Genomic DNA, 23,525 nt, shown 5'->3' with positions numbered 1-23,525 from the left:
AGGTTATCTTTGGTCTCTTTGTTGCCACTCTGATGAATGCCTTCCTTGCCTGGTCCGTGAGTTTTGGTGGGCGGCCGTCTCTTGGCAGGTTTGTTGTGATGCCATATTCTTTCAATTTAAAAAAATAATAGATTTAATGGTGCTTCGTGGGATGTTCAAAGTTTTGGATATTTTTTTATAACCCAAACCTGATCTGTACTTCGTCACAACTGACCCTGACCTGTTTGGTGTGGCAGATGAATCAAAATGAGTTGGTAACATAGATAAGCATATTATGTAAATAAAACATCTTATTTATGTGAGATACTTGTCATTAGAATGTATCCGTTTGGACTATAGTGTTGGCAGTTGCACTTTCTTCTCAGCTGGGGCTCAGTAACTTGGGGCCCAGAGAGGGGAGAGGTCAGGCTTGTCTTTTACATGTCTCTGGTGCTATGCAGAATATCAGAAAGGGAAGAGGACAGAATGGAACATTGTCTTCTTATGTGAATGTATCTGTTAAACCATGTGAAGGGATGGCGTGATTAAGGGGGAACCAATTACTTGTCTCCACAATGTCTGTGCACAAGTCACTGCCCTCGGTGAACTTGTCCAGGAGTGGGGTCAAGAGAGGGTTTACTTGAGATGGGAGTATCTGGAGTTAACAATTGAGTTATGCCTTGGATGAGGTAATGTTTTTGTACTATGAAGTACCAGGAACGAGATTAGAACCTCGTTTTAGAGACCAAACTGAACAATAATTTATAGCGAATGCTATCTAGCTATGGGATACTCCTCTCTCAAGTAAAAGTCTTTCTTTGTGGACTGTTCCTAAGATCTGTGGTTCGTCATGTAAGTTGAGAGGGGTGTATCTTGGCTATAAAATATCTTTGTATTCTTCTGTAGTCACTCTCACAATTCATTATAGATAGTAAATTGTTGAAAGTCAAAGGTCTATTGTAAAGCTCATTATTAGAGATGAAGTTTAAGTATAACTGACTGGTGTGTGGTTTGTAACTCTCCTCATTTGGTAATACAGAAAATTGGCAAGCTCCTTGGTCTTCATGGTGCAGCTTGCTTGGTGGTGTTGCAGACACTGGGGCCTTTCAGAACAGGTGTATATATACACTGAGATCATATGACACTTAAAGTCCACCTGTGTGCAATCTAACTAATTATGTGACTTCTGAAGGCAATTGGTTGCACCAGATCTTATTTAGTGGCTTCATAGCAAAGGGGGTGAATACACATGCAAGCACCCCTTTTCTGTTTTTAATTTGTTGAAACATGTTCTTTTTTTCCTTTCACTTCACCAATTTTGACTATTTTGTGTGTCCATTACATGAAATCGAAATAAAAATCTATTTAAATTACAGGTTGTAACGCAACAAAATAGGAAAAACGTCAAGGAGGGTGAATACTTTTGCAAGGCACTGTAGAATCTAACAGCTGTAAATTAATTTGGCTTGTTTTCACCTGTTGATGTACCATTACATCTAGTCAAAAGTTGTCTAACGTTAGATAATGTTTTTGCTCCAATCACAGTCAGTACGGCAAGAACATTATTCATCTGCCAGTTTCCCTAGCCAATTCCCTACTTGTCACACTGACTCTGTATAAAACAGCTCTACAGGCTTTACTGTCATGATGCAGTCTGTACACAACACTATGCTCATCATGTCTTAGCAGGAGTAGAAGGTGACAGGGCAGGGTCAGGCAACCAGGGAAGACCAGTCTGACAGCACTGAGGTGAACTTTTGCAGATGCTACACTTTGTTCTCTATGTGCAGCAAACACTGGACAAGCCTGAAGCTGCAAAGACTAACTATTTTAAGGCAGTCTGACAAACCTCTAAAGTTAATTTCCAAACGGTGTTAAGGGTTGATAGAGGCTTTTCCAGATGACACAAAACATGTTAAACAAAAATGTGAGGAAGACCTGGGAGACACTACTGATGAATGGATACAGATATGTTTAAATGCCCAGTCATGTTCATATAATCTCAGACATAAATTGCCATTTAAAACCGTCCATAAAATGTACTATATGCCAGTGTAACTGAATACCATGCACTCAGAAATGGTATTCCTCGGCTGGAGGTGTTAAACACAAAAGGGGACATATTTCAATATATTATGCTCTTGAGAAGGCTGGCAAAGAGTATGTTCTTTTATCTCAGCATGTCTACAGATTATCCCGGTTTTTTGTTTGCTTGGAAATGTTGACACTGGAGACTTATCAGAAGAAACTTTGTAACCTAGCATTCATAGCGGCTAAGAAATGCATTGGAAGGTTGGGGAACCGTTTAGAAATAACAACACTTGTTGTGCATAGCCGTTGCATGCGACCGGTGATGCTGGCGATGACGTTGCGGACGCCACAGTATCTTCTTCCCCAAGAGCCCCCTCCTCTCTGTTGGTTACTGTTGACTCCACAGGTACATTCTGGTAATAATCGTAGAAACGTATCTCTGCATCCTCATAGTGTCCCCGGTCTAGCCACACCCTCTCACTGTCCGGATGAAGGAAGTAACAGACTCCTCCCACTGACATGGCCCCACCTTCCTCATCTGTGATGTCAGCAGGCTCCTCCTCCTCCTCCTGAATGGTGAGCAGAGAGTGATAGACTTCGACCTTCCCCTGTGAGACCATGGCTGCTTCTTCTAACACTTCCTCCTCTTCCATAAGACTGTGGCTGGTCTCCAATACACCTGGAGGTTGAGTGAGCGTTAGGGGTGGTACGTGAGGTGGATGCCCCACCATCCAGGTTATTGCAGGTATGACAGCAGTTGTTGCCGTAGAGGTTCTGGTAGAAGGCGGCCTCTGCCCGGTCTTAAAGAGGCTTCTGCAGCCACGTGCCTCAGCAGCTCCACGGGGAGACAGGGCAGTCCGTTCATCAGCTGGCCAGGGGCCTGGGCCGAGGTCAGTGGGGAGGCCGCCTGGGAGGTCTGGGCCAGGGACAGGTACCCCTCGTCTGGTGTGGCGCCGCTGTTTGCGGGGAGGGCCAGGAATTCTGGGGCTGCTGGTTCAGCTACTATGGTTGGAGGGGTGATTGGGTGGTTCGGGGCAGGGGATGAGGGTTGAGGGGAGGTGGGGTGGTTGTCAGCAGCCAGGGCAGAGAGCGAGGGTGAGCTGCTTGGCCTTGTCTTCGCCCCGTTGGCAGAGTGTACCAACCAGCACTGATACAGACTCTCAGCCTGCTCATACACACCGCGGTCAAACCACACAGATTCACACTCAGACCCCATGCTGAGTAGGACCATGCTGGGGCAGTCAGGGACAGGGGCGTGGCTACTGTCCCCCTGGCCAGGTAGTGGAGGCGGATGCATCTTCACGGCAATGGATGCTGGGTGGTTGTCGGGTTGAGTGGAGCGTTTCCGACGGCTCATTCCCACTGCGTTTCCAGTTGCCGTCTCCATTCACGCTGCTGCTCTCTGGGGAGGACAAAGAGACACCACCCCTGTTCCTCTGACCCCCCTCTACTGCCACCTCATTGGTACTGGGAGGGAGATCAGGATCAGACTGATCCATTGCTGAACACGGGGGGTTCCACTGAGACAGCATCTTTGATCCGAAGCAGAGAAAGAGGGTGAGAGGGACAGGCTAGAGGGCTAGTTACATAGAGGAGAGAAGTATAGAGAGACAGATAAATTGATCCATTGGACTGTGCCATTTATGCTTTGTAATGGATGAATCGCAGAATGCATTGAGGCATGCAGGAACTACTAATAGAAACAACTTGTCCGTAGTCCTATTAACAATACATATTAGAGATTATTTTGATTGTTAGATTTATTCACATCTTGATAGTTTGGCCATTAAGAAAATGTTTTCCTGCATGATAGGCATGAAAAACACCTTATTGTTGGCCCATATAAAAATATAAAAATAAACGAATGTAACTCACCTTCCTTGGTGAGTGTGTGAGACCAAACAACTTTCGTGATTAGAATGCGCAACACGTTATTTTCATCCATTTCGCCGCGAGCCATGAACAAAGCGAACAAACATTATAATACTGCATACCGGCCTACCAGAAAACCAACACCTTGTGAATAGGCTACAGCATAGGCGTGTACATAGGCGCCTAAATATTAAAAAGTGTGACAGCCTCAAGAATTGGCTAAACGTGCCTTTGGTTCCTCGTGACACATACGGATTGAGAACGGTGGACTATTTGAAGACTGCGTGATTGCAAAGAAAACGTTTATATATTTTTTTCCATCGAGGCAGGTGGTGCCACTTCCAAATTGAAGCATTTGTCAACTAAAACGTTATAACCACCCGTCTAGATTCCTTAGCAATGAATTCTCTGAAAAATTACTTATTTTCTTGTCTGAATATCGCAGCTTCTGTTGATATTCATATTTAGCCGGTCGGACCCGGCTTGGACGCTCATGGCTGTCCCAACATTTCTTTACTTGACCGTTTACATTAGCTCTCCCTTACACCAAACAATTTGACTAGTGGCTACCATGTTCATTACCCGGTTGGAAAAGCGAGCTGTCAGTTACTTACTGTTCTGTATTTCGATAGTTAACGGGTCCGGTGTTCCTCGTGTGCTTGTTCAGTTAGGAGCCTAGAACAGAAAGGGAGAATAGAATAAGCGTCCACCGAAGGGGTGTGGGGGACAAGGGCTCTGTTTTTTTAAACGCCCGGTTGATTCACATATATCCTACTGAAAATATTTTAGGATTATAATATTAAAGTCTGGAACAGTGTGTAGTCATAATTTAGCTTTTATTAATTTGTTCAATCAGTTTTTCCAGGATTGGTATACTCCCATTCAACACGCACTGCGCGTGCACATGACAGAATAAGGAACTGTTTAATAAAACGTAATTTCTTCCGCCAGCAGGGGTCACTTGATTTCAGAGACTGGGACCGCTCAAAATCACGTCACACTGATTTATTTGTTTAATCTTTGTCTGGAATAAAAAAATGTTGGGATAGTTTTCAAAGTAAATAAATAAACGCAGAAAACCTAAGGAAGGTGAATTGTATGTAACATCTAACTTGATAGGCCACACTTTAGAAGAATGGACATGTACTTTTAGTACATTAATGTACAGTACCACTCAAATACATTGTAATTTCCAATATCATACTATATGCAGGATCTATAAGGACCATCTGAATTAACAAAGTGTGAATGTACAGCACCTGTTCATAGCCATCAGTTTGGACCAGATAGGTACAACATTCTTTTAATAACAAAAACTGAAAATACCAATAAATTCACTTTAATAATTCAAATGAACATTGATAAATTATGAAGATAACTGGATTAGCGCTGATTTGAAGCATCTTGCTGTATTCTTCACAATCACTGTGTCCTTGAACAACTCCTCCAGTCAGATTTGTAGTTAGATTAGGCTCCAACAGTAACAAAGTTAAAGACTGAAGTGGTTTCTGTGGGCATTGGGCAGAGAGCAACCAAAATATATACATTTCCTGAATCAGTTACTGTGGGCCAAAACGACTTCACTTCCTATTTTCTGTGGCCGTAGGCGCTGACTTCCTGCCCAGCTCCCTGGCCCTCTCAGTTGCAGTCTCCACAGCGGTCATGGTGGCGGCCCTCACACCCCCCTGCTCCATGGCATGAAGCCCGAAGATAGTGGTGCCTCCTGGTGTACACACCTCCGAACGCAGTTGGGCTGGATGCTTCCCTGAGTCCCTCAACAACTGGCCTGCCCCCTAGAACAGGGAAGAAAATTACACATTGAACAGAGATACAGAAGTACCTGTGCTAATATAATACAAATGAGGGCTGCTTTATGAAACCAAAAACTCACCAATACAGTCTGAGCAGCGATGCTATGGGCCAGAGCACTGGGCATGCCCATCTTCACCGCTCCCTCAGCCAGCGCCTCTGCAAACAGATACACCTGCAGGGCCAAGGACTCTCTGTTATAACCAGAACAATGTTACCCCTTTCTGTTTTGTCTTCTCCATCCCATCCCTCTCCCACTCTTCACTCCCTCCCTCCATCTCTCCTATCTTCACCTCCATCCCTCTATCCAACTACTTCTCTGATAGAGTTCAGTGTGTCAAATCGGAGGGCCTGTTGTCTGGACCTCTGGCAGTCTCTATGGGGGTGCCACAGGGTTCAATTCTCGGGCCGACTCTTCTCTGTATACATCAATGACGTCGCTCTCGCTGCTGGTGATTCTCTGATCCACCTCTACTCAGACGACACCATTCTGTATACTTCTGGCCCTTCTTTGGACACTGTGTTTACTAACCTCCAGACGAGCTTCAATGCCATACAACTCTCCTTCCGTGGCCTCCAACTGCTCTTAAACACATGTAAATGCATGCTCTTCAACCGATCGCTGCCTGCACCTGCCCGCCCGTCCAGCATCACTACTCTGGACGGATCTGACTTAGAATATGTGGACAACTACAAATACCTAGGTGTCTGGCTAGACTGTAAATTCTCCTTCCAGACTCACATTAAGCATCTCCAATCCAAAATTAAATCTAGAATTGGCCTCCTATTTCGCAACAAAGCATCCTTCACTCAGGCTGCCAAACATACCCTCGTAAAACTGACCCTCCTCGACTTCGGCAATGCAATTTACAAAATAGCCTCCAATACTCTACTCAACAAATTGGATGCAGTCTATCACAGTGCCATCCGTTTTGTCACCAAAGCCCAATATACTACCCACCACTGTGACCTATACGCTCTCGTTGGCTGGCCCTTGCTTCATACTGTCGCCAAACCCATTGGCTCCAGGTCATCTACAAGTCTTTGCTAGGTAAAGCCACGTCTTATCTTAGTTCACTAGTCACCATAGCAGCACCCACCCATAGCACGCGCTCTAGCAGGTATATCTCACTGGTCACCCCCAAAGCCAATTCCTATTGGGCGCCTTTGCTTCCAGTTCTCTGCTGCCAATGACTGGAATGAACTGCAAAAATCACTGAAGCTGGAGACTCATATCTCCCTCACTAACTCTAAGCACCAGCTGTCAGAGCAGCTCACAGATCACTGCACCTGTACATAGCCCATCTGTAAATAGTCCATCCAACTACCTCATCCCCATACTGTTTTTATTTATTTTTCTTGTTTCTTTGCACCCCAGTATCTCTACTTGCACATTCATCTTCTGCACATCTATCACTCCAGTGTTTAATTGATATATTGTAATTACTTCGCCACCATGGCCTATTTATTGCCTTACCTCCCTTATCTTACCTCATTTACACACACTGTATATAGACTTTTTCTACTGTATGTTTGTTTATTCCATGTGTTGTTGTATGTTGAGTTGAGTTTATTTCTATTTTTACAGGGACAGTGCACATTAATCAACGTTTCAGTAAAAGTGCCGGTTTTAGCCAGCCGGCTAATTTTCAACCGCAGTCCCTGGGCAGGTTATTAAAAACAATTACAATATAGACAATAGCAACATAGAACAAGCAAGACATAGCAACATAGGACAAGCAAGACATAGCATACAGACAGAGCAACATAGGACAAGCAAGACGTAGTATACAGACAGAGCAACATAGAACAAAAAGCAGCAAAACAAAATTCATAAAAGCAACAAAGTGTTTCCACACCTCACAAGCTACAGACAACAGACAACATGGAGAGCGGCAACACACAGCTAGGGACCATGTTCACAAATCTGATTGACCTTTAGCCATGTCTTCAAGCATTTTGTGAAAATGTGATATGTGGTGCAGTTATGTGTGTCTGATGGCAGTGTATTCCAGACATGGGAAGCTCTCACAGAGAATGCAGATTTACTAAAGGTGCTTTTCCTTAGGGGAACTATACAGTCACCTCTCATGGCAGACCTTGTGGATCTGCTGCCATATGTCTGGGTTTTCTGTTTAACAAAAATATTGAGTGGAGGGGGAGCCAGGCCATTAAGGATCTTGAATACAAGACATGCGTCGGTGTATTGCACAATGTGTCAAACTACTTTGCTTTATCTTGGCCAGGTCGCAGTTGTAAAACTAGCCTACCTGGTTAAATAAAGGTGAAATAAAATACATTTTAAAAATCCCTACCTTCCCTCCATCCTTCTCTTTCCTCCTTGATTCATTTTACATTTACATTTTAGTAGACACTTATCCATAGCGACTTACAATGAGGGAAAATTCAATAGATTAGGCCCTTCAAACTCAACTCTGGACCTTGAAGCCAGTTCCACTGCATTTTTTTCATTGTTGCCCTCCAGTCAGGGACTGACTTAGAACTAGGACACCAAGTGTGTGCACTTAATTATCAGGTAGAACAGAAAACCAGCAGGCTCTGGAACTCGTAGGGTAAGAGTTGAATATCCTTGGTTAGGCCATCCCTCCTCCTCCCACTCACAAAGGCCACCCCGCTGCCACTGAGCCCAGTGTGGATGTCTATCCAGGCCTCGGGCCCCTCCTCCACCAGGCCACAGTGTTGAAGCAGCGAGCGGAGCAGATCCCCGTCCTCTTGCCGCGCCCACGTCCCCCGCGAGAACAATAGTGCCCCTTGCTGGACCAGACAGGGAAGGTTGGGCATCAGTCTCAAAACCACTGTGTCAAATGGGAGGAGCTGGAGGAGAGGGGGAGGGAGATGAGAGAAGGAGGGCGAGAGGGGGGAGGGAGATGAGAGAAGGAGGGCGAGAGGGACAGCAGTGTTCGGATGGATGGATGGAGGAGGAAGAAGAAGAGAAGAAAGCATGTGACAGAGACCAAAACACAAAATTATACAATTATGGTCTTTTGCTTTATTGCTAAAAATGTTCTTGTCTTTTTCTTGTCTGCAAAGAAAAATCGCCAGGAATGTCTATCAGATATCTGATCAACCAATAAAGCAACTCAAGTTACTCAGGTTACTAAGCAATAGTTTAAAAACCCTCTCATCTGGACTCACCCCCTGAAGCGTTGCCAAGGTTACACCTGCTGCCACAGAGACGATGATGTGTTTCCGGGTGACGTGGTCTGTGATCTCACTGAGAATGGTTGTGATGAGGTGTGGTTTGACCGCCACGAACACCAAGTCACAGCTACTGACCAGCTCTGCATTGGAATGGGTGACAGCCACCCCCAACTCCTGAAATAAAATGAAAACAGAGGTGAATGGTAACTCTGCGCACACACACACACACTTGTCGAGCAATAGATGAAATCAATGCAAATACAGTGATTGACATCAGCTGACGGGGGTGGAGAGAAAAGTGTGTGTGGGAAAAAATAGGAGGACTATGTACCTGAAAGCGACCAAAGTTCCTTGCGGAGGGTGCGCTTACTTTAACATTGCTGGAAGGGACATCTCCTGCAATTAAACATCCCGCAAGTTTTTGGGAGCATGTAAAGAGTCACACACACACCAGGGTTGGGGTCAATTCTAATTGAAGGCAGTCAATTCTAATTGAAGGCAATTAATTCAGGAAGTAAACTGAAATTCCAATTCAATATTTGAAAAAAGGGCATCTACTTTCAATGGCTTCTCAATTAACTGAAAAGGAGAAGCTATTTATGTAAGAAGTTTTTACAGATTGGAATTTTATATTCAAATCACTTCCTGAATTGACCGACTTCAATTCTAATATACCCCAACCCTGACACACACACTAGATTACCTTGGCTATCCCATAGGCCATGTTACCCTGATGAAGACACACACACTATATTCTCCCTGTTGACCTACCAGACTGCAGGACTCCCTTGGCTATCCCGTAGGCCATGTTGCCTGCCCCTATGAAGCCGATTCTCAGGTTAGAGTCCATCTCAGGAGGTGTCTTTGGGTCTGACTTGATCTGCATGGGGGGCAAAGATAAATCCCTAGTCATACCAATGAACCATAACAGGGGCATCAATGATTATAATGACATGATCGCTTGCGTCTCAAATGGCACACTATAAAGTGTACTACTTTAGATATGGGCTCATAGTGGGGCGGCAGGTAGCCTCGCGGTTAAAGTGTTGGGACAGTAAGGTTGCTTGTTTGAATGCATGAGCCGGCAAAGTGGAAAAATCTGCCATTCTGTCCTTGAGCAAGGCAGTTAACCCCCACAACAAATGCTCCCTGGGTGCTGATGACGTCGAGTAAGGTAGTCCCCGCACCTCTCTGATTCAGAGGGGTTAAATGTGGAAGACACATTTCAGTTAAATGCATTCAGTTGTGCAGCTGACTATGTATCCCCCTTTCCCTTAGGGTTCGGGTCAAAAGTAGTGCACTGTATAGGGGATACAGTGCCAGGGCACAGACAACATAATCATGGGCTTGACATCTGGGCAATGGTAAGAAATCAAATTAGTCCATTGCCTACAATGACATCCACAGTAGAATGATCATGCAACAACTGAGCAGCTTCTTGCTTCTTCTTCAGAATCTTCTGTCTCTTCGTCATGCACTGTAGGCTTAGGCCTATTCCGAATACGAACAGGGCCGCTGTTGGTGCCATGCGAGCGGCTCCATGTTTCAGATTCATCCATGATTGATTGCATAGTTGTTGCATATTGTGGGAAACATATTGTGGGAAACGAGTAAATTTCACTGTTTGCTGGTTGTTATTCCAGCTATAATACGATATCTTGATAACTTGATAACTTTACTTCCGGCGCCGACAGAGATGGCCGCCTCGCTTCGCGTTCCCAAGCATTTCGCTACACTCGCATTAACATCTGCTAACCATGTGTATGTGACAAATAAAATTTGATTTGATTTGATTTGATTAACTTTCCATCGGTGCCTTATCTGGTCAATTGATCTGTGATACCCGGCCTGTTTCATTCTCTTCTCTGCTACCTTGAACAACTTCAGGTTTCAAACCTTTCGACCGTCCAAGTGCTTCGCTATGTCCAGTTCCCTTAAAACTTTTAACATATATTCAGTCTCCTCCGAGTCCCAGAAGTATTTTTTCATGGCAGACATTTTTTACAATTAGTTTTTTAGGCTGTGATATGTAGTGATAAAATTATAATATTGATCTGTCCGAATGGATCTCGATCGGATTATACACATTCCACCTATGCTTTGCTGGGGTCGTCACTAGTTACCAACGCCACAAAGTCATAAATTTCCTATTTCGAAAATGTATCTTCTTAAAATCTGATTTTAAACCTAACCCTAATCTTAAACACACTGCTAACCTTATGCCTAACCCTAACCTTAAATTAAGACCACATTTTTATTTAAAAAATAATAATAATATTAAAGATATAGGCTGTTGACTTTGTGGCTGTGGTAACTACTGGAAACACTTTACTGCCGGAACAATAAGAAATAAACTTCCGGTTTCAGCCTTCATAATAAAAGCCCTAAAATAGGCCATAAACCATTATTTTATTAAACGTTTAAATAACACGTTAAGAAAACAGATTTGATAAATACCTATTGGTCAATATGTTACGATATTGGTATAATAAGAAAAATGTAACAAATGTTAACACAAAAAAATATGTATATATTTTAAGACATCCCTCATTCAGACCTCTTGGTGTAAGAGCTAATCTCCTGACAAATGTATGGCCACATTAGAGATACATATTTCCCACAGATCACAGACCCACAAAGAATGTGAAAACAACTCAAGCATTGATAAAATCCCATATCTGTTAGGCGAAATACCGCAGTGTGAAATCACAGCAGCAAGATTTGTGGCCACGAAAAAGGGCAACCAGAGAAGCACAAACCAATATTTACCTTCCCCTACTATTCGTACTACAACTATTTCCACATTGTAAAAACATGTACATAGCTGATAATACAACTCTTGAAATGTCTAAAACATTTACGAGTGCAATATTTAAGCAATAAGGCACGAGGGTGTGTGGTATATGGCCAATAAATATACCATGGCTAAGGGCTGTTCTTAAGGCAATACGCAATTCAGAGCTCGAACCACCCAGTTTATAATTACTGTTAAACTATAATAGTTTGTTGTTGCGGATTTGTCTTCTCACCTTTGTTTGTTTATTTCACTCGCGTTGGTAACATAAACACGTTTCCCATGCCAATAAAGGCCCTTTGAATTCAATTGCTAACTAGGTGTTGGACTGCCAGTACGAACACAAATCGTCGGGCTCACACACGTGTGCTTTTACAACTAGAACTAGAACCACAACCACATCAAGCTGCTAGCTACTACAGCTGAACATTTTAACTAACTATGTAGCTAGCTAGCCTATGATTCAAATTGACGTCACTTTATTTGAGATATATATGCATTATACAGTTGCCTAGATATGGTTACCTTCAATCAAATCCAGGGATTTTGTAGAGGCTTTGAGCTCAACTGACTCACGAGTCCTCCTGTCTGAGCAATTTGCTGCACATGATCTGATCTGTATATCATCTCAACTTCAGTCATATGTACCATAAAGGACACATATGATGGAAAGATCTACGAATCTGCCAAAACTCAAAGGGACAATTGGCCAATCATCAAACAAGAAGTCAACCTGTTCCTGGTTGTGTATCTCGCGAGATCCAGAAAGACGCTGATCCGATTGGCTGTTTCATTGTACCATTTAAAACAGATGAATATGGATGAAAGAAATGAAAGGGTTCTCATTCAAATCAGCTGGGGTTGGCTCATCAGAATCAACGAACGATTGTACCAGCGGAAATCCGACGAAACAACAGAAGTACAAATACATTTTGAGGTAATTTAGCATAACTAACAACTTTTGAATTTGGTAGTCTGTCATTACGATTTTGCTTTGCTTCAATGGTGGTTTTTAAGCAATTAGTTTATTTTCATGAACTAGATTCGGACTTTTTAAAACGGAAAATAAAACATGCACACGGTAGTATCGCCTGTTTAGTTCAATGCAATGATTCCAAATAATATTTTACGGTCTGCATGTCCGGCCACACCGCCTGTCACCTTTGCAGCGCAGGTTCAGAGAGGGCGTTGCATCTGACATTTACATTTGTTTGAGTCGAAGTCGGGCCATAATGAATTGAATAACATATGCCCCTCATAATAAAAAGCAGTGGGCTTTGATCCCCGGTTGTCTACGCTAGTTTCTCGCTGAGCTAAAGCTTATGCATTTTAATGGAGAGTTAATGCACGTCTTCAGCTGTCAGGCCAAGTCAATCAACCAAGCGTGTTTTACCCAACCACCATTGCTCAACTTGTCTGTCACTGACATTGCAAGTTTGAATGTACACATTCGAACTTCATGTGTACATATCCTCCCTGTGTAGCCTACTTTCTCCAGCACTCCGATGGCTCTGCCGGTGATGGGCCTTATACTGCTGCTGGTCTGCGTGTTGGCCTCCCGGTGTGGTCCAGTGAGCGGTTTATTTGACTGGTTGAAGCAGACGCAGCCAGGGGCTCCAGTCCTCGCCCCTTCACTGGTCCCCGGACTACCTGAGGGGGATGCCCAACCGTTCGAGATGACGGTAGCCGATGAAAAGTTCCTAGCAGAGGCAAAAAATATGGAGCTCAGCACGTTGGACAGCTGTCATTACCGGGTAATGTGTTGGACAGTTATTCTCTACACAACATTAGTCAGGTCTTCTCACTTAGATAACAATCTGTGTTCCAACCATTATGAATATGGTCTATGAACCCTTGGCTGAGCAATCATGCATGATGATGCATCCTACTGTCATTCTTTCCCAAAGAAAGTTTGGGCTATATGTCTACCTAACAACTATTTATTTCACCAGGCAGTGACACTGAAGCATAATGGCTTTATAGGCATGTTCATGGACATCACAGCAACTCCGAGAAGTTGCAGGGCAGATACACTCAACAGTTTAATGCATTTATTTAAATCAAACTGACTTCATATTGATCATCAGCCAGTAGAAAAAGTGTCCCTCTCCCTCCAGGTGGTTGCCCAGCTGAAGTCGACCTGCGCTAGCCTATCAGAGGAGCAGCTGGCCAAACTGGGCGTTGTCCTGTTCAACTGCCAGGCAGAGGTGGAAGGGCGTAGGACGTACCCCTGCACTGAGGACATGGTACGCTCCGGAGCGAGATGTATAATTTGTTCCAGCTAAGTGATATCTAGGAACTTTTTTTTATTTTATCAATTGTTTTGGGAGTGAAGTTGTTTGAATGTTAATACAGTTCTGTCCTAATCACTGATGCTAGAGGACTTGGTGGGTTGAAGGCAGAATTGTTAGAGTGCCATATTTTCATATTGGAAGGCTCTGTCCTCTTCCCAGTCTGAATCTGGGTCATTTGTATTAGGGCATACTGCAGCAAATAGTTTTTAAATGATTTGTAATGGGAAAAACAGTATTATTGGAGAACTTCAGGTAGTGCCTCCCGCTTTACTTGGTTCTGTTTAATTTTGTGCCTGAGCTCGACCCAGTTTGCATGCACAGCACTGAAGCTGATTTCATAGTCTCTACAGTATGTTCACCCTCTTCTCCTGCCAGTCCCTAAAGCAGTGCACAGTGGACATGGACTCTGACACGTGGAATGCTTACCACATAGTGAGCAACCGGGCACGCTCCGTGTGTTACGCCACCCGTCAGCAGCACTTCCGCCGCCGGGCCGAGCTCACCGTCAACGCGCTAATCTCTACAGCAACCAGCCAACTGGATGCCATGAAGGACCTGAAGGTCAGTTGTCTTTGTGTCAATCTCTCCCTTGTTCTGCCCCCCCCCCCTTCTCACTGTTTTTCCCCTTCTATTTCAAAGGGAGAGGTCTGTTTTTCCTTCTGTTTTCTATCATAATATGTGGACTTGAATGTCTCTGCTGTGTTCCACAACAGGAGGGTCAGCTGGAGCTGAAGGATCTGACTTCGGCCTCCCTGGAGAGGCTGCTGAAGGGTCACAGTGCCCTGGTGGCCCAGCAGGGGGCATTGTGGGAGGGCCAGGAGCAGCTGGAGACCTCGCTCTCGTCTAACCTGGAGCGTCTGGGCCAGGAGAAGGCCCTCATTGCCTCCGGACAGGAACTGGTGGCCCAGCTCATCCAGGGAATCACACACAGGATGGGTAAGAGGAGATGCATGCACAAACACACACTGTTTGTTGTTCTCTATTTCACAGCCTTAATCCATGATAATACCAAATATTTTTTATAACTAAACCAAGATAGACCACAGACTGTCGTTTCCTGTGGAAACAAATGAGTCATAGTGGGCAGAACAAGCAAGGAGGTGAGCAGAGCCAAGCACGAGCTAGCGAGATCCTATTGTCGCATTCTAGCATGCATCTGCATATTTCCGTTAGGGAATGCCTACTCTGAAGTGCGTGTGCAATAACTAAATTTGTCTTTGCCCACCTTAACAAGGTGATTTTAAAAGAACTTTTGCAAAGGGTAAAGTCTACAGAACTAGTCCACTCTGTTCATAACAGATTGTAGTTTTGTGAACAGAACTGAGAATGTTTAATCTATGAGAAAATATGCAGAATGTCAGCCAAAATCCATCTTGTTCCATCTTCTCCCGCTGCTGGCAAGCACTCACTACCATATTTGGTAGTGATTAGAAAAGCCAAGCGGTTGCTTCATTTATATATCCAGTGAAATATCTGTCTCATTGTTCTCTGATGATGATACTCTTGTTCACTCCTAGCACTTTCTCTCTCACATGCTCTTATGTGACGTTGCTCTCTTTGGCAACACTGTTTGGTATGTTTTTGCTCTGTGCTCCCCGACTCGTTACAAAAATGCTTGTGAGATCATGTTCACTTAATGTCCCCTACCTCCCTTCTAGAGAATGTTAGTGAGCAGCTAAAGGATCAAAGGTCAGAGGTTCAGGAGGGTCATAAGGCCCTTCTGGATGACCTTGCTGAGGTCAGTGGGCGCGCAAAGGACATCTATAGCAAAATGGGTAAGATGCGCATGCACACACCATGCAAAGCAATGTGAATGTTCATCACACTAACTTGTAATTTGGGATAAATCTACTGATTCTGGATAAATGCAATGAATGATCTGTATTTGGTTGCAAATGCTACTTATTGATTTAATTAAATGTGTTTGACAGCTTGAGATGCATCGCAAGATACATTATCTAGGTTTTGATGTCTAGGACAATTTTATTAATTTGTTAAATACTTTAAACTGCATTCTAATGTTGACTGCTTAAAGAAAACATTATCAAGTGAAGTGCTTTATGCATGCTCAGGTTTTGGGTCTCGGGGGCTGCCTGAGTGGAAATTTAAAATGGAAGTTATGGAACTCCCTCATGTGGTTCCTTTTTATGGGGAAAAATCCTCAATGAAATGGACATTAGGCTACATGTGGAGAATTATACGTTTGCCTCTGTTGGCCATCAAGTAGTCTATCAATGTATATGCCATTGTTGGCTGCCAGTTGAAACAATAATTATGTTGAAATGACTATCACTGGAGTCATTGCAAATAAATGTGTGCCACTTGTGTAGCCTATGTGGAGCTGGCAAACCAATTTAATAAATATCCTAAAACTTCAGTTTATTGTTGTAGGCTTATGTTGTTTTGAACATATTAGATTGACAGGAAGTCCGATTAGGCTACAGGTAAAATCTTTGAGGTCAAGATGGAGAATGTGACTCAATATTTACTGCACTTAACCTAAATTGCCATTTTCTGTAGTCTCATAAATAATGATTCTGGCGAGTGGCAACACTAACAAACAGGAGCTGTGAAATTGTACTTTTGGTTTCAGGGTCTGCTTTCAAAATACCAAAACATGCTGTTGAAGTTATTTATGCAGGTTTAAATGACATGATACACTATTTGACAATTAAATTGTCTTAGCTAATTTGACAGTTTATCAATGATGTAGTGAAATTCTGGTATCTTTAAGTGTATGGATCTGATCATTTGTTTTTCTCCTTGTCTCCATCGGAACGTGATCTCAGACCACAGTATGTCTGGTTTCCTGCGGTATCAGAAACTGACAGCTCAGTACTACATGGATCTCATGGGAAAACTGGAATGCATGAATGGAACCCTGGGAACCATGCTGCGTTACCTTGACAACATGCAGCGTTGTCTAGAAGAGAGGCTTCATATTATCCAGGGTTACCTGGGCTGGGCAGGTAGTGTGTGTGTGTGTGTATATATATTACTGCTCAAAAATAAAGGGAACACTTAAACAACTTAAACAACACAATGTAACTCCAAGTCAATCACACTTCTGTGAAATCCAACTGTCCACTTAAAAAGCAACACTGATTGACAATAAATTTCACATGCTGTTGTGCAAATGGAATAGACTCCTAATGCAAAACAATGCTGGACCTCATGTGGCTGGAGTGTCAGCAGTTCCTGCAAGAGGAAGGCATTGATGCTATGGACTGGCCCGCCCGTTCCCCAGACCTGAATCCAATTGAGCACATCTGGGACAACATGTCTCGCTCCATCCACCAACACCACGTTGCACCACAGACTGTCCAGGAGTTGGCGGATGCTTCAGTCCAGGTCTGGGAGGAGATGCCTCAGGAGACATCCGCCACCTCATCAGGAGCATGCCCAGGCATTGTAGGGAGGTCATACAGGCACGTGGAGGCCACACACACTTCTGAGCCTCATTTTGACTTGTTTGACTTGTAGCGTGGTTTTCCACTTTAATTTTGAGTGTGACTCCAAATCCAGACCTCCATGGGTTGATAAATTTGATTTCCATTGATAATTTTTGTGTGATTTTGTTGTCAGCACATTCAACTATGTAAAGAAAAAAGTATTTAATAAGAATATTTCATTCAGATCTAGGATGTGTTATTTTAGTGTTCCCTTTATTTTTTTGAGCTGTGTGTGTGTGTATATATATATATGTGTGTGTGTGTGTGTGTATATATATCTCTATATATATATATCTCTATATCTCTATCTCTCAGACCAGGTACACAACTTTAGACCACCAGATGCATTTTTATTGCAAAGGTCAACATATCTTCTTTTGCAGTGAGAATGAACATTTTAGTCTTAGGTCCTTCATCAGTTACACACATTTTTCAGTAAATTTCCCTCCGTGTTTCTGTCCAGCAGGTCTAAGTCTGGCTGCGGTGTGGACGTGTGTGGTGCATGCTGGGTACTTCCTGCTGTGTGCGGTGGTACTGACGTTCCTGCGCTGTCCGTCCTTCTCCCGAGCCATGCTGCTCTTCACGGTCCCGCTCAACGCTGTGGCTGAGGTCAACCAACAGCCTGCCCTGGACCTGCCCAGTCTCAGCATGCTGCTGCTCACACTGTCACTCGGTACGGGAAGGGTTTTGTGTGTGTGTGTGTGTGTGTGTGTGTGTGTGTTGCCCCTCTCACTGGAAACCACTTTTTTTTTTTTTTTTTTTTTTTTTCCCCCTCTCTCTCACCCTGTCACTCATGACTGACTGGGATATTAATTATTAGCAGTCTTATTGGTGATGTGGACTATTGTGATGTCATTACCCTCTCCTCAGGCTACTGGTTGGCGATGCAGGTGTTGTGGGCGTGTTCTCAGATGAGAGGAAAGAAGATCCCCAGTCAGAAGACCCTGGAACCAGAAAGCCACCACTACCTCCACTCCTGCAGCCCATCCTCCTCCACCCCCCAGAGGTGAGTGACAGGGTAGCTCCAGAATTGAATTACATGTGACTTCAGATTTGCTAATAAACCCTGTATCACAAGATGTGCATTTACCAGAGGAAAACTCATGAAAGCGTAAATGAAAGTACTTATTTTCAAAGTGGCCCTCGCCGGTAATGGGTGGTTACTGCTAATTATGTGAACTGACCAAGTTTGATATAATGTAGCTGATACTTCGCTCTCTCTTCTCCATACTCTCAGAGATGAGCTGGATGGTCTCATGGAGCCAATAGACCTGCTGGATCAGGACAGCTTCATGACTGGTGTGTAACACACACTACAAATGGACCATGCTCTCTTCAGAATTCCTCTCAAAATGAATGGAAAACACTTCTCTTGGCTGTTATTTATTTTTCTAATCATTTCCAGGTGACCCCTGCATAGCAGCATTGTCTCCCTACCATGCCCACTACATGGCTGAGGCCAGGTTTGTGCCTGTGGGCTCACTGAACCACTCTACTCCCAGGTTCAAGTGTCGGCCTAGTCTCTCTGCGGTGAGCATGAATATAGCAGATGAATGTCCTTAAGGGAGATGGAGGGTATTAGTGTCATACTCTGATGGACCTAGTTAGTTATAAACCAGTAGGTGTATGTAGATTACTTACTAAATGTAATTAGGTTACTAGTTACTTGGCCAAAGATCTAATCACTAACTTTTGTATTACTCATTGATTACTTTTATGTGACTTTCCCCATAAGAGGCACAGGTTAGTAGCTGGCACAACCACAGTCATAAAATCTGATTATTAAACCTAACCTTACCCACACTGCTAACCCTAATGGTTAGGAAATTAGTGTATATACACGTGTGGTTAGGGTTAGCTACACATCAGTGCCATTTAAGATGAGTTTTTTTTTTTCATGAGCATGGCCTTATTTCTATTACAGCATATTGGTTGACTTTCTTTCACCCAGTTCAATGTAACAGTGATTGGTTTAGGCTCGTACATGATACTCGCATTTTCCCTATACTCATCATGAGGTTGCTACACACTAGCCTATGAATGACAGTATACCATGTAGGTGCATACAGGTCGAGATACATTTGAGGTAACAACATACTCTGCATGGCTAATAGAACTAGCGCATTAGTAAACCCGCTACATTCATGCAGTAACGTTAGTGTACAGTCAGTAAGCAGTTACACTGGTGGGCCCCAGGTGGCAATAAATTAGTCAAACCAAAAGCTTACCTTGACTTGGAAGAGTTCCAGTGTTGGAAAGTCATAGCCAGCTAGCTAACATAACATCCTTCTGTTTGAGCAGGGTGTTTCAGTAGGATAAACTAGCTATCTGCATTTACTAGCTAAGTAAGTGAAAGACACTTGCTGCTTCATTTTGGTAGAAATGAATTTGTTAAACTGTTCTACTGTCTTTCTCTCTTTGTCAACTACTCATTACATTTGTATGTTCTGCAGTGCTAGCTAGCTGCAGCTTATGCTTTCAGTACTAGATACATTTTTGGATCCTTTGATTGGGTGGGCAACATGTCAGTTCATGGTGCAAGAACTCTGATAGGTTGGAGGATGTCCTACGGAAGTTGTCATAATAACTGTGTTCTCATGGGTGAGAACCATGAGCCTCCTCGGTTTTGTATTGAAGTCAATGTACCCAGAGGAGGACTGAAGCTAGCTGTCCTCCGGCTACACCATGGTGTTACCCTAGAGGGCTGTTGAGGCTACTGTAGACCTTTTCAAAATAGTGTTTTAATCAATTATTTGGTGATGCAATTTTATATTTAGTATAGTTGTATCTAAAGAGTAACTTAATTTTTATTTTTATCAAATTCACTGAGGATGGTCCTCTGAGGAGCCTCCACTGCTACACATACAGATTATTACTGGCTCTGTCATCACTGACATACTGTTTTTAGATTGGTAGGCTATTCTTGACATTTTGTGTTCTGATTGGCAGGCTGTCCTAGGTCTGCCCCAAAAGAACCTGGGAGGAATGATGGATGCAGTGAGCAAATCACGGAGCGCCAGCCCCAACCAATCCCTGGCCAGCAACAGGTTAGCGTTCTAACCAACCCGATACGTTTAGCAGGTTCAAGCATCAACTCTGTATGCAATGTTTGACCTTTATACAGTGTGTGACTTAGTAAAACCAACAATGATACACCGTGTGACATTTTTGCTATGCCACACCTGTACTGTGTGTATAGCTAGGTGTGTGTGCTCATAGTTTCTAAAGGTGTGAGAAGTTGACTTTTTATATCAATTATACTGCCTGGCTTACCTTGCTACAACTAACGATGATTGTGTCATCAGATCTCATTGTGATTAGCGGGACCAGGGATTACTTGTGTGCATTGTGAGATTTACGCTGCCTGATTTATTTTAGTACAACCAATGACATACAGAATTACTTTATGCCACACCTCATACAATGTTTATAGAGGAAGAAACGTTTACTACTGTGGTGCTAGCCTTGTACAGCTAGTAGATCGGTTTGATCAGAGGTATTTGATACAAGTTGGACTAGTTCTGGAGGCCAATCAACTCCATAGTTCTCACCATTGTGACCAGGACAAGAGGACAGGCTGTGTTTTCAGACTACATTGCAGTTGGGCTGTGCAGAATCCCTGATCTACAAATCACCTTGTATCTGAAATAACTATTCATTATGTGACCAAGATGAGTTCTGCACCTTGCTTTGCTCAAACTGATCCCCTTCAAAAGTGTAGATTTATTTTCCTCCCTTCCCCCTCTCTCTCTTGTCCCCTGGCAGCTCTGTGTCTGGTCGTCAGCTGTGTAATGGCATTACCAGGATGGGACAGCAATGTAAGAAGAGGGCGGTGCTGGGACAGGAGTACTGCCACGTCCATGAGGGTGGCTATACCTCCTACAACTGCCTCTGAATAACACTGTCTGTGTTCCAAATGGTACCCTATTCCCAATATAGTGCACTACTTTTGACCAGGGCCATAGGGCTCTTCTCAAAAGTAGTGCATTATGTAGGGAATAGCCTGCCATTTGAATGCACACCCTGCTTCCCCTCTCCCTGCTACCCCCACCCTTCCTCCATCCACCAGGGACAAGTTCAGTAAGAGAACGTTTTGAAATGAGAAATCGTACCAATAAGAACAGATTTTTGTTGCAAAACGTTTTGCTAGTGTACCCAACTGAACACCCTCCCAGAATGACCAGGAAGTACTTGGGCTATTCTTTTATTTTAACGTTTGTTTAATCAGGCTGTTACCCTGACATTAAGAGAAACCATGGTATCTCTGTCTAAAGCAATGACCAGTTGTCATGTGTATGAACTTTTTGTATGTCTGGATGAAAGCGCGTGCCTGTGACATCCTGTAGTAGGATACTCCCTGGCTATAAATGTGAAAGTAATGTGATAAGGCTGATGTTACTGAATTCTACAAGGGTTTATGCAGGCAGGAGTGTTTGCTTTTATCATGATTTATGGACCCTGTGTGTACATGATACTGACTTTTTATTTTTTAGGGTGTGTAGATTTGTCATTTGCGTCCAAGTTATGTAGAGGACAAAAAAGGCGAATTATAACTTTCTCTTAAGATTAATTTTCCTTGAGTCATGTATTGATGTCATTGAGAGACTAAGTGAAATTTCACGTAAATGGAAGTTAAGATTTGCCCATAAAGCACTAAATTGCACTCATAAATTACTCTGACTTGACTAACGGTTGGGAATATTATGTGTTTTTCTGATCTTAAATGTTTTTTTTAAGCTGCCTGTCAAAGGCAAGTGTTTTTGTATGAAGGGCATATCTATTGTTTTGATTTTTTTTAAATGAATAATAAAATATCAGTAATGCAAAGTTTGTAAACATTTGTGTGTGAAGGGCATATTTAACATCAAAATGAATTGGTCGCGCACACCGATACGCAGGTGCAGTGAAATGCTTATGTTACTAGCTCCAATAGTGAAGTAGAATGACAAAATGTACTCATTTGACAGTTTCCATTATGTCGACATGGAAATAAAGCAAAGAGGACAATTCAATGATCAGGAGAATAGGGGGTCATTTCCTGGACACAGATTAAGCCTAATCCTGGAATAAAAAGCACTTTCAATGAAGATTCTTTGAGTATGCCTTTGCGATTAAGCCTAGCCCTGAACCGTCTGGGAGACCAGCCCTAGAATTCATTGTTCGGTGTTCTACACCAGCAAAGGAATGCGTGGGAGCCTGTGTACCAGTCTGTGTGGACATTCTACTCCTTGCACTCCTATACCATGAGTGTCATATGTCAAATATTTGGTATGGCGTGACTGATGGCACAAATAGAGCTAGTTCCAGTATGAGATGTTGCTCTTATCTATCAAAAGAGTTGCTGGGCCAGGTAGACTGGCTTGTCAAGTCAATTATTTCCTATGAGAACACCGTTTAGCCTAACCTAGTGGAACCAGCCTGATCCCTGTGTTCACCTTTTCTTTTCAAGTGAAATAGTGAACGTAGCGTTCAGGCTGGATCCACCAGACTACCTTAATGTGTGTGTTAGTCACAATATAGCGTGGGCTCAATGCATTGTTCGATAATACATATTTATCAGAAGTGTATATTGTAAATATGATGCGTCTCCATAACCTGGGGTGTTTTTCATTTGTGCACATAGTAGCAAACTAGTTTGCAACGAATGTTGGTTTTGCAAATGGACAATTCAGGGGGTATTCACTAGAAACCAAACGGAAGCAAATGCAATTCAGGGACCTACCTGAATTTGTCCATTAAACTTGTTTTCATTGCAAAAAGTCTTCAGTGAAATGTTTTGGTAGGTCCCTCCCCATTTTGGTTCTGTTTGCTTCCTAGTGTTTTATATTTTGTTTTTAACTTTGTGGACCGGGACAATGTACAAAAAACCATGTCTGTCAGAGCACTGGGAAATTATTCTTTGCACCAAATTTAGCTAACTGCTAATAGAGCCCTGTGGTGGAAGTGTCATTTGTTTCGTGGGGTCTTTCCCTGGTGTTTTGATAACATGTAAATATCTGACAAGGACTTTTTATCAATATATTCTTCATTTAGGCAAATGCTAATTACCATCAAAGATGTCATGCAAAACTACAAATCACTGCAAGCCCCTTCACGTCATCTCTAGTTAACCTTTGCTAACAGGTATTGTTA

The 23,525-nt window shown here is 43.1% G+C and overlaps 2 protein-coding genes and 1 pseudogene across 5 annotated transcripts; 1 reads left to right on the top strand and 2 right to left on the bottom strand.

The window, feature by feature from the left end:
- Positions 1–1,368: 1,368 nt before the first annotated feature.
- LOC112251301 lies at positions 1,369–4,480 on the bottom strand (annotated as a pseudogene).
- Positions 4,481–4,699: 219 nt separating this feature from the next.
- On the bottom strand, positions 4,700–12,280 carry pycr3 (pyrroline-5-carboxylate reductase 3). 3 transcript variants are annotated; one of them, XM_024422218.1, is made up of 7 exons: positions 12,173–12,280; positions 9,625–9,733; positions 9,185–9,249; positions 8,848–9,027; positions 8,314–8,526; positions 5,774–5,866; positions 4,700–5,675 (listed from the first exon to the last, which is right to left on the bottom strand). In XM_024422218.1, exons 2-7 carry the CDS (start codon positions 9,701–9,703, stop codon positions 5,463–5,465), a joined length of 843 nt encoding a protein of 280 aa, XP_024277986.1. In that variant the 5' UTR covers positions 9,704–9,733; positions 12,173–12,280; the 3' UTR covers positions 4,700–5,462. The 3 variants fall into 3 exon arrangements, with proteins under 3 accessions (XP_024277986.1, XP_024277987.1, XP_024277985.1); XM_024422219.2 differs by lacking the exon at positions 12,173–12,280 and adding an exon at positions 11,883–12,122; XM_024422217.2 differs by lacking the exon at positions 12,173–12,280 and adding an exon at positions 10,247–10,710.
- Positions 12,281–12,444: 164 nt separating this feature from the next.
- bmb (brambleberry) lies at positions 12,445–22,223 on the top strand. 2 transcript variants are annotated; one of them, XM_042322316.1, is made up of 13 exons: positions 12,445–12,584; positions 13,132–13,401; positions 13,765–13,893; positions 14,317–14,502; positions 14,655–14,877; positions 15,600–15,716; positions 16,731–16,910; positions 17,860–18,066; positions 18,264–18,399; positions 18,631–18,692; positions 18,799–18,923; positions 20,343–20,440; positions 21,159–22,223. In XM_042322316.1, the coding sequence occupies exons 1-13, from the start codon at positions 12,459–12,461 to the stop codon at positions 21,286–21,288; spliced, it is 1,989 nt and encodes a 662-aa protein (XP_042178250.1). In that variant the 5' UTR covers positions 12,445–12,458; the 3' UTR covers positions 21,289–22,223. The 2 variants fall into 2 exon arrangements, with proteins under 2 accessions (XP_042178250.1, XP_042178249.1); XM_042322315.1 differs by having other exon boundaries at positions 17,857–18,066.
- The last annotated feature ends 1,302 nt before the right edge of the window (positions 22,224–23,525 follow it).

Source organism: Oncorhynchus tshawytscha, linkage group LG05, assembly GCF_018296145.1.
Source record: "Oncorhynchus tshawytscha isolate Ot180627B linkage group LG05, Otsh_v2.0, whole genome shotgun sequence".
Taxonomy (NCBI): Eukaryota; Metazoa; Chordata; class Actinopteri; order Salmoniformes; family Salmonidae; genus Oncorhynchus; species Oncorhynchus tshawytscha.
Note: the sequence above shows the minus strand (reverse complement) of the source record. Positions and strands in the feature narration are given on the sequence as shown.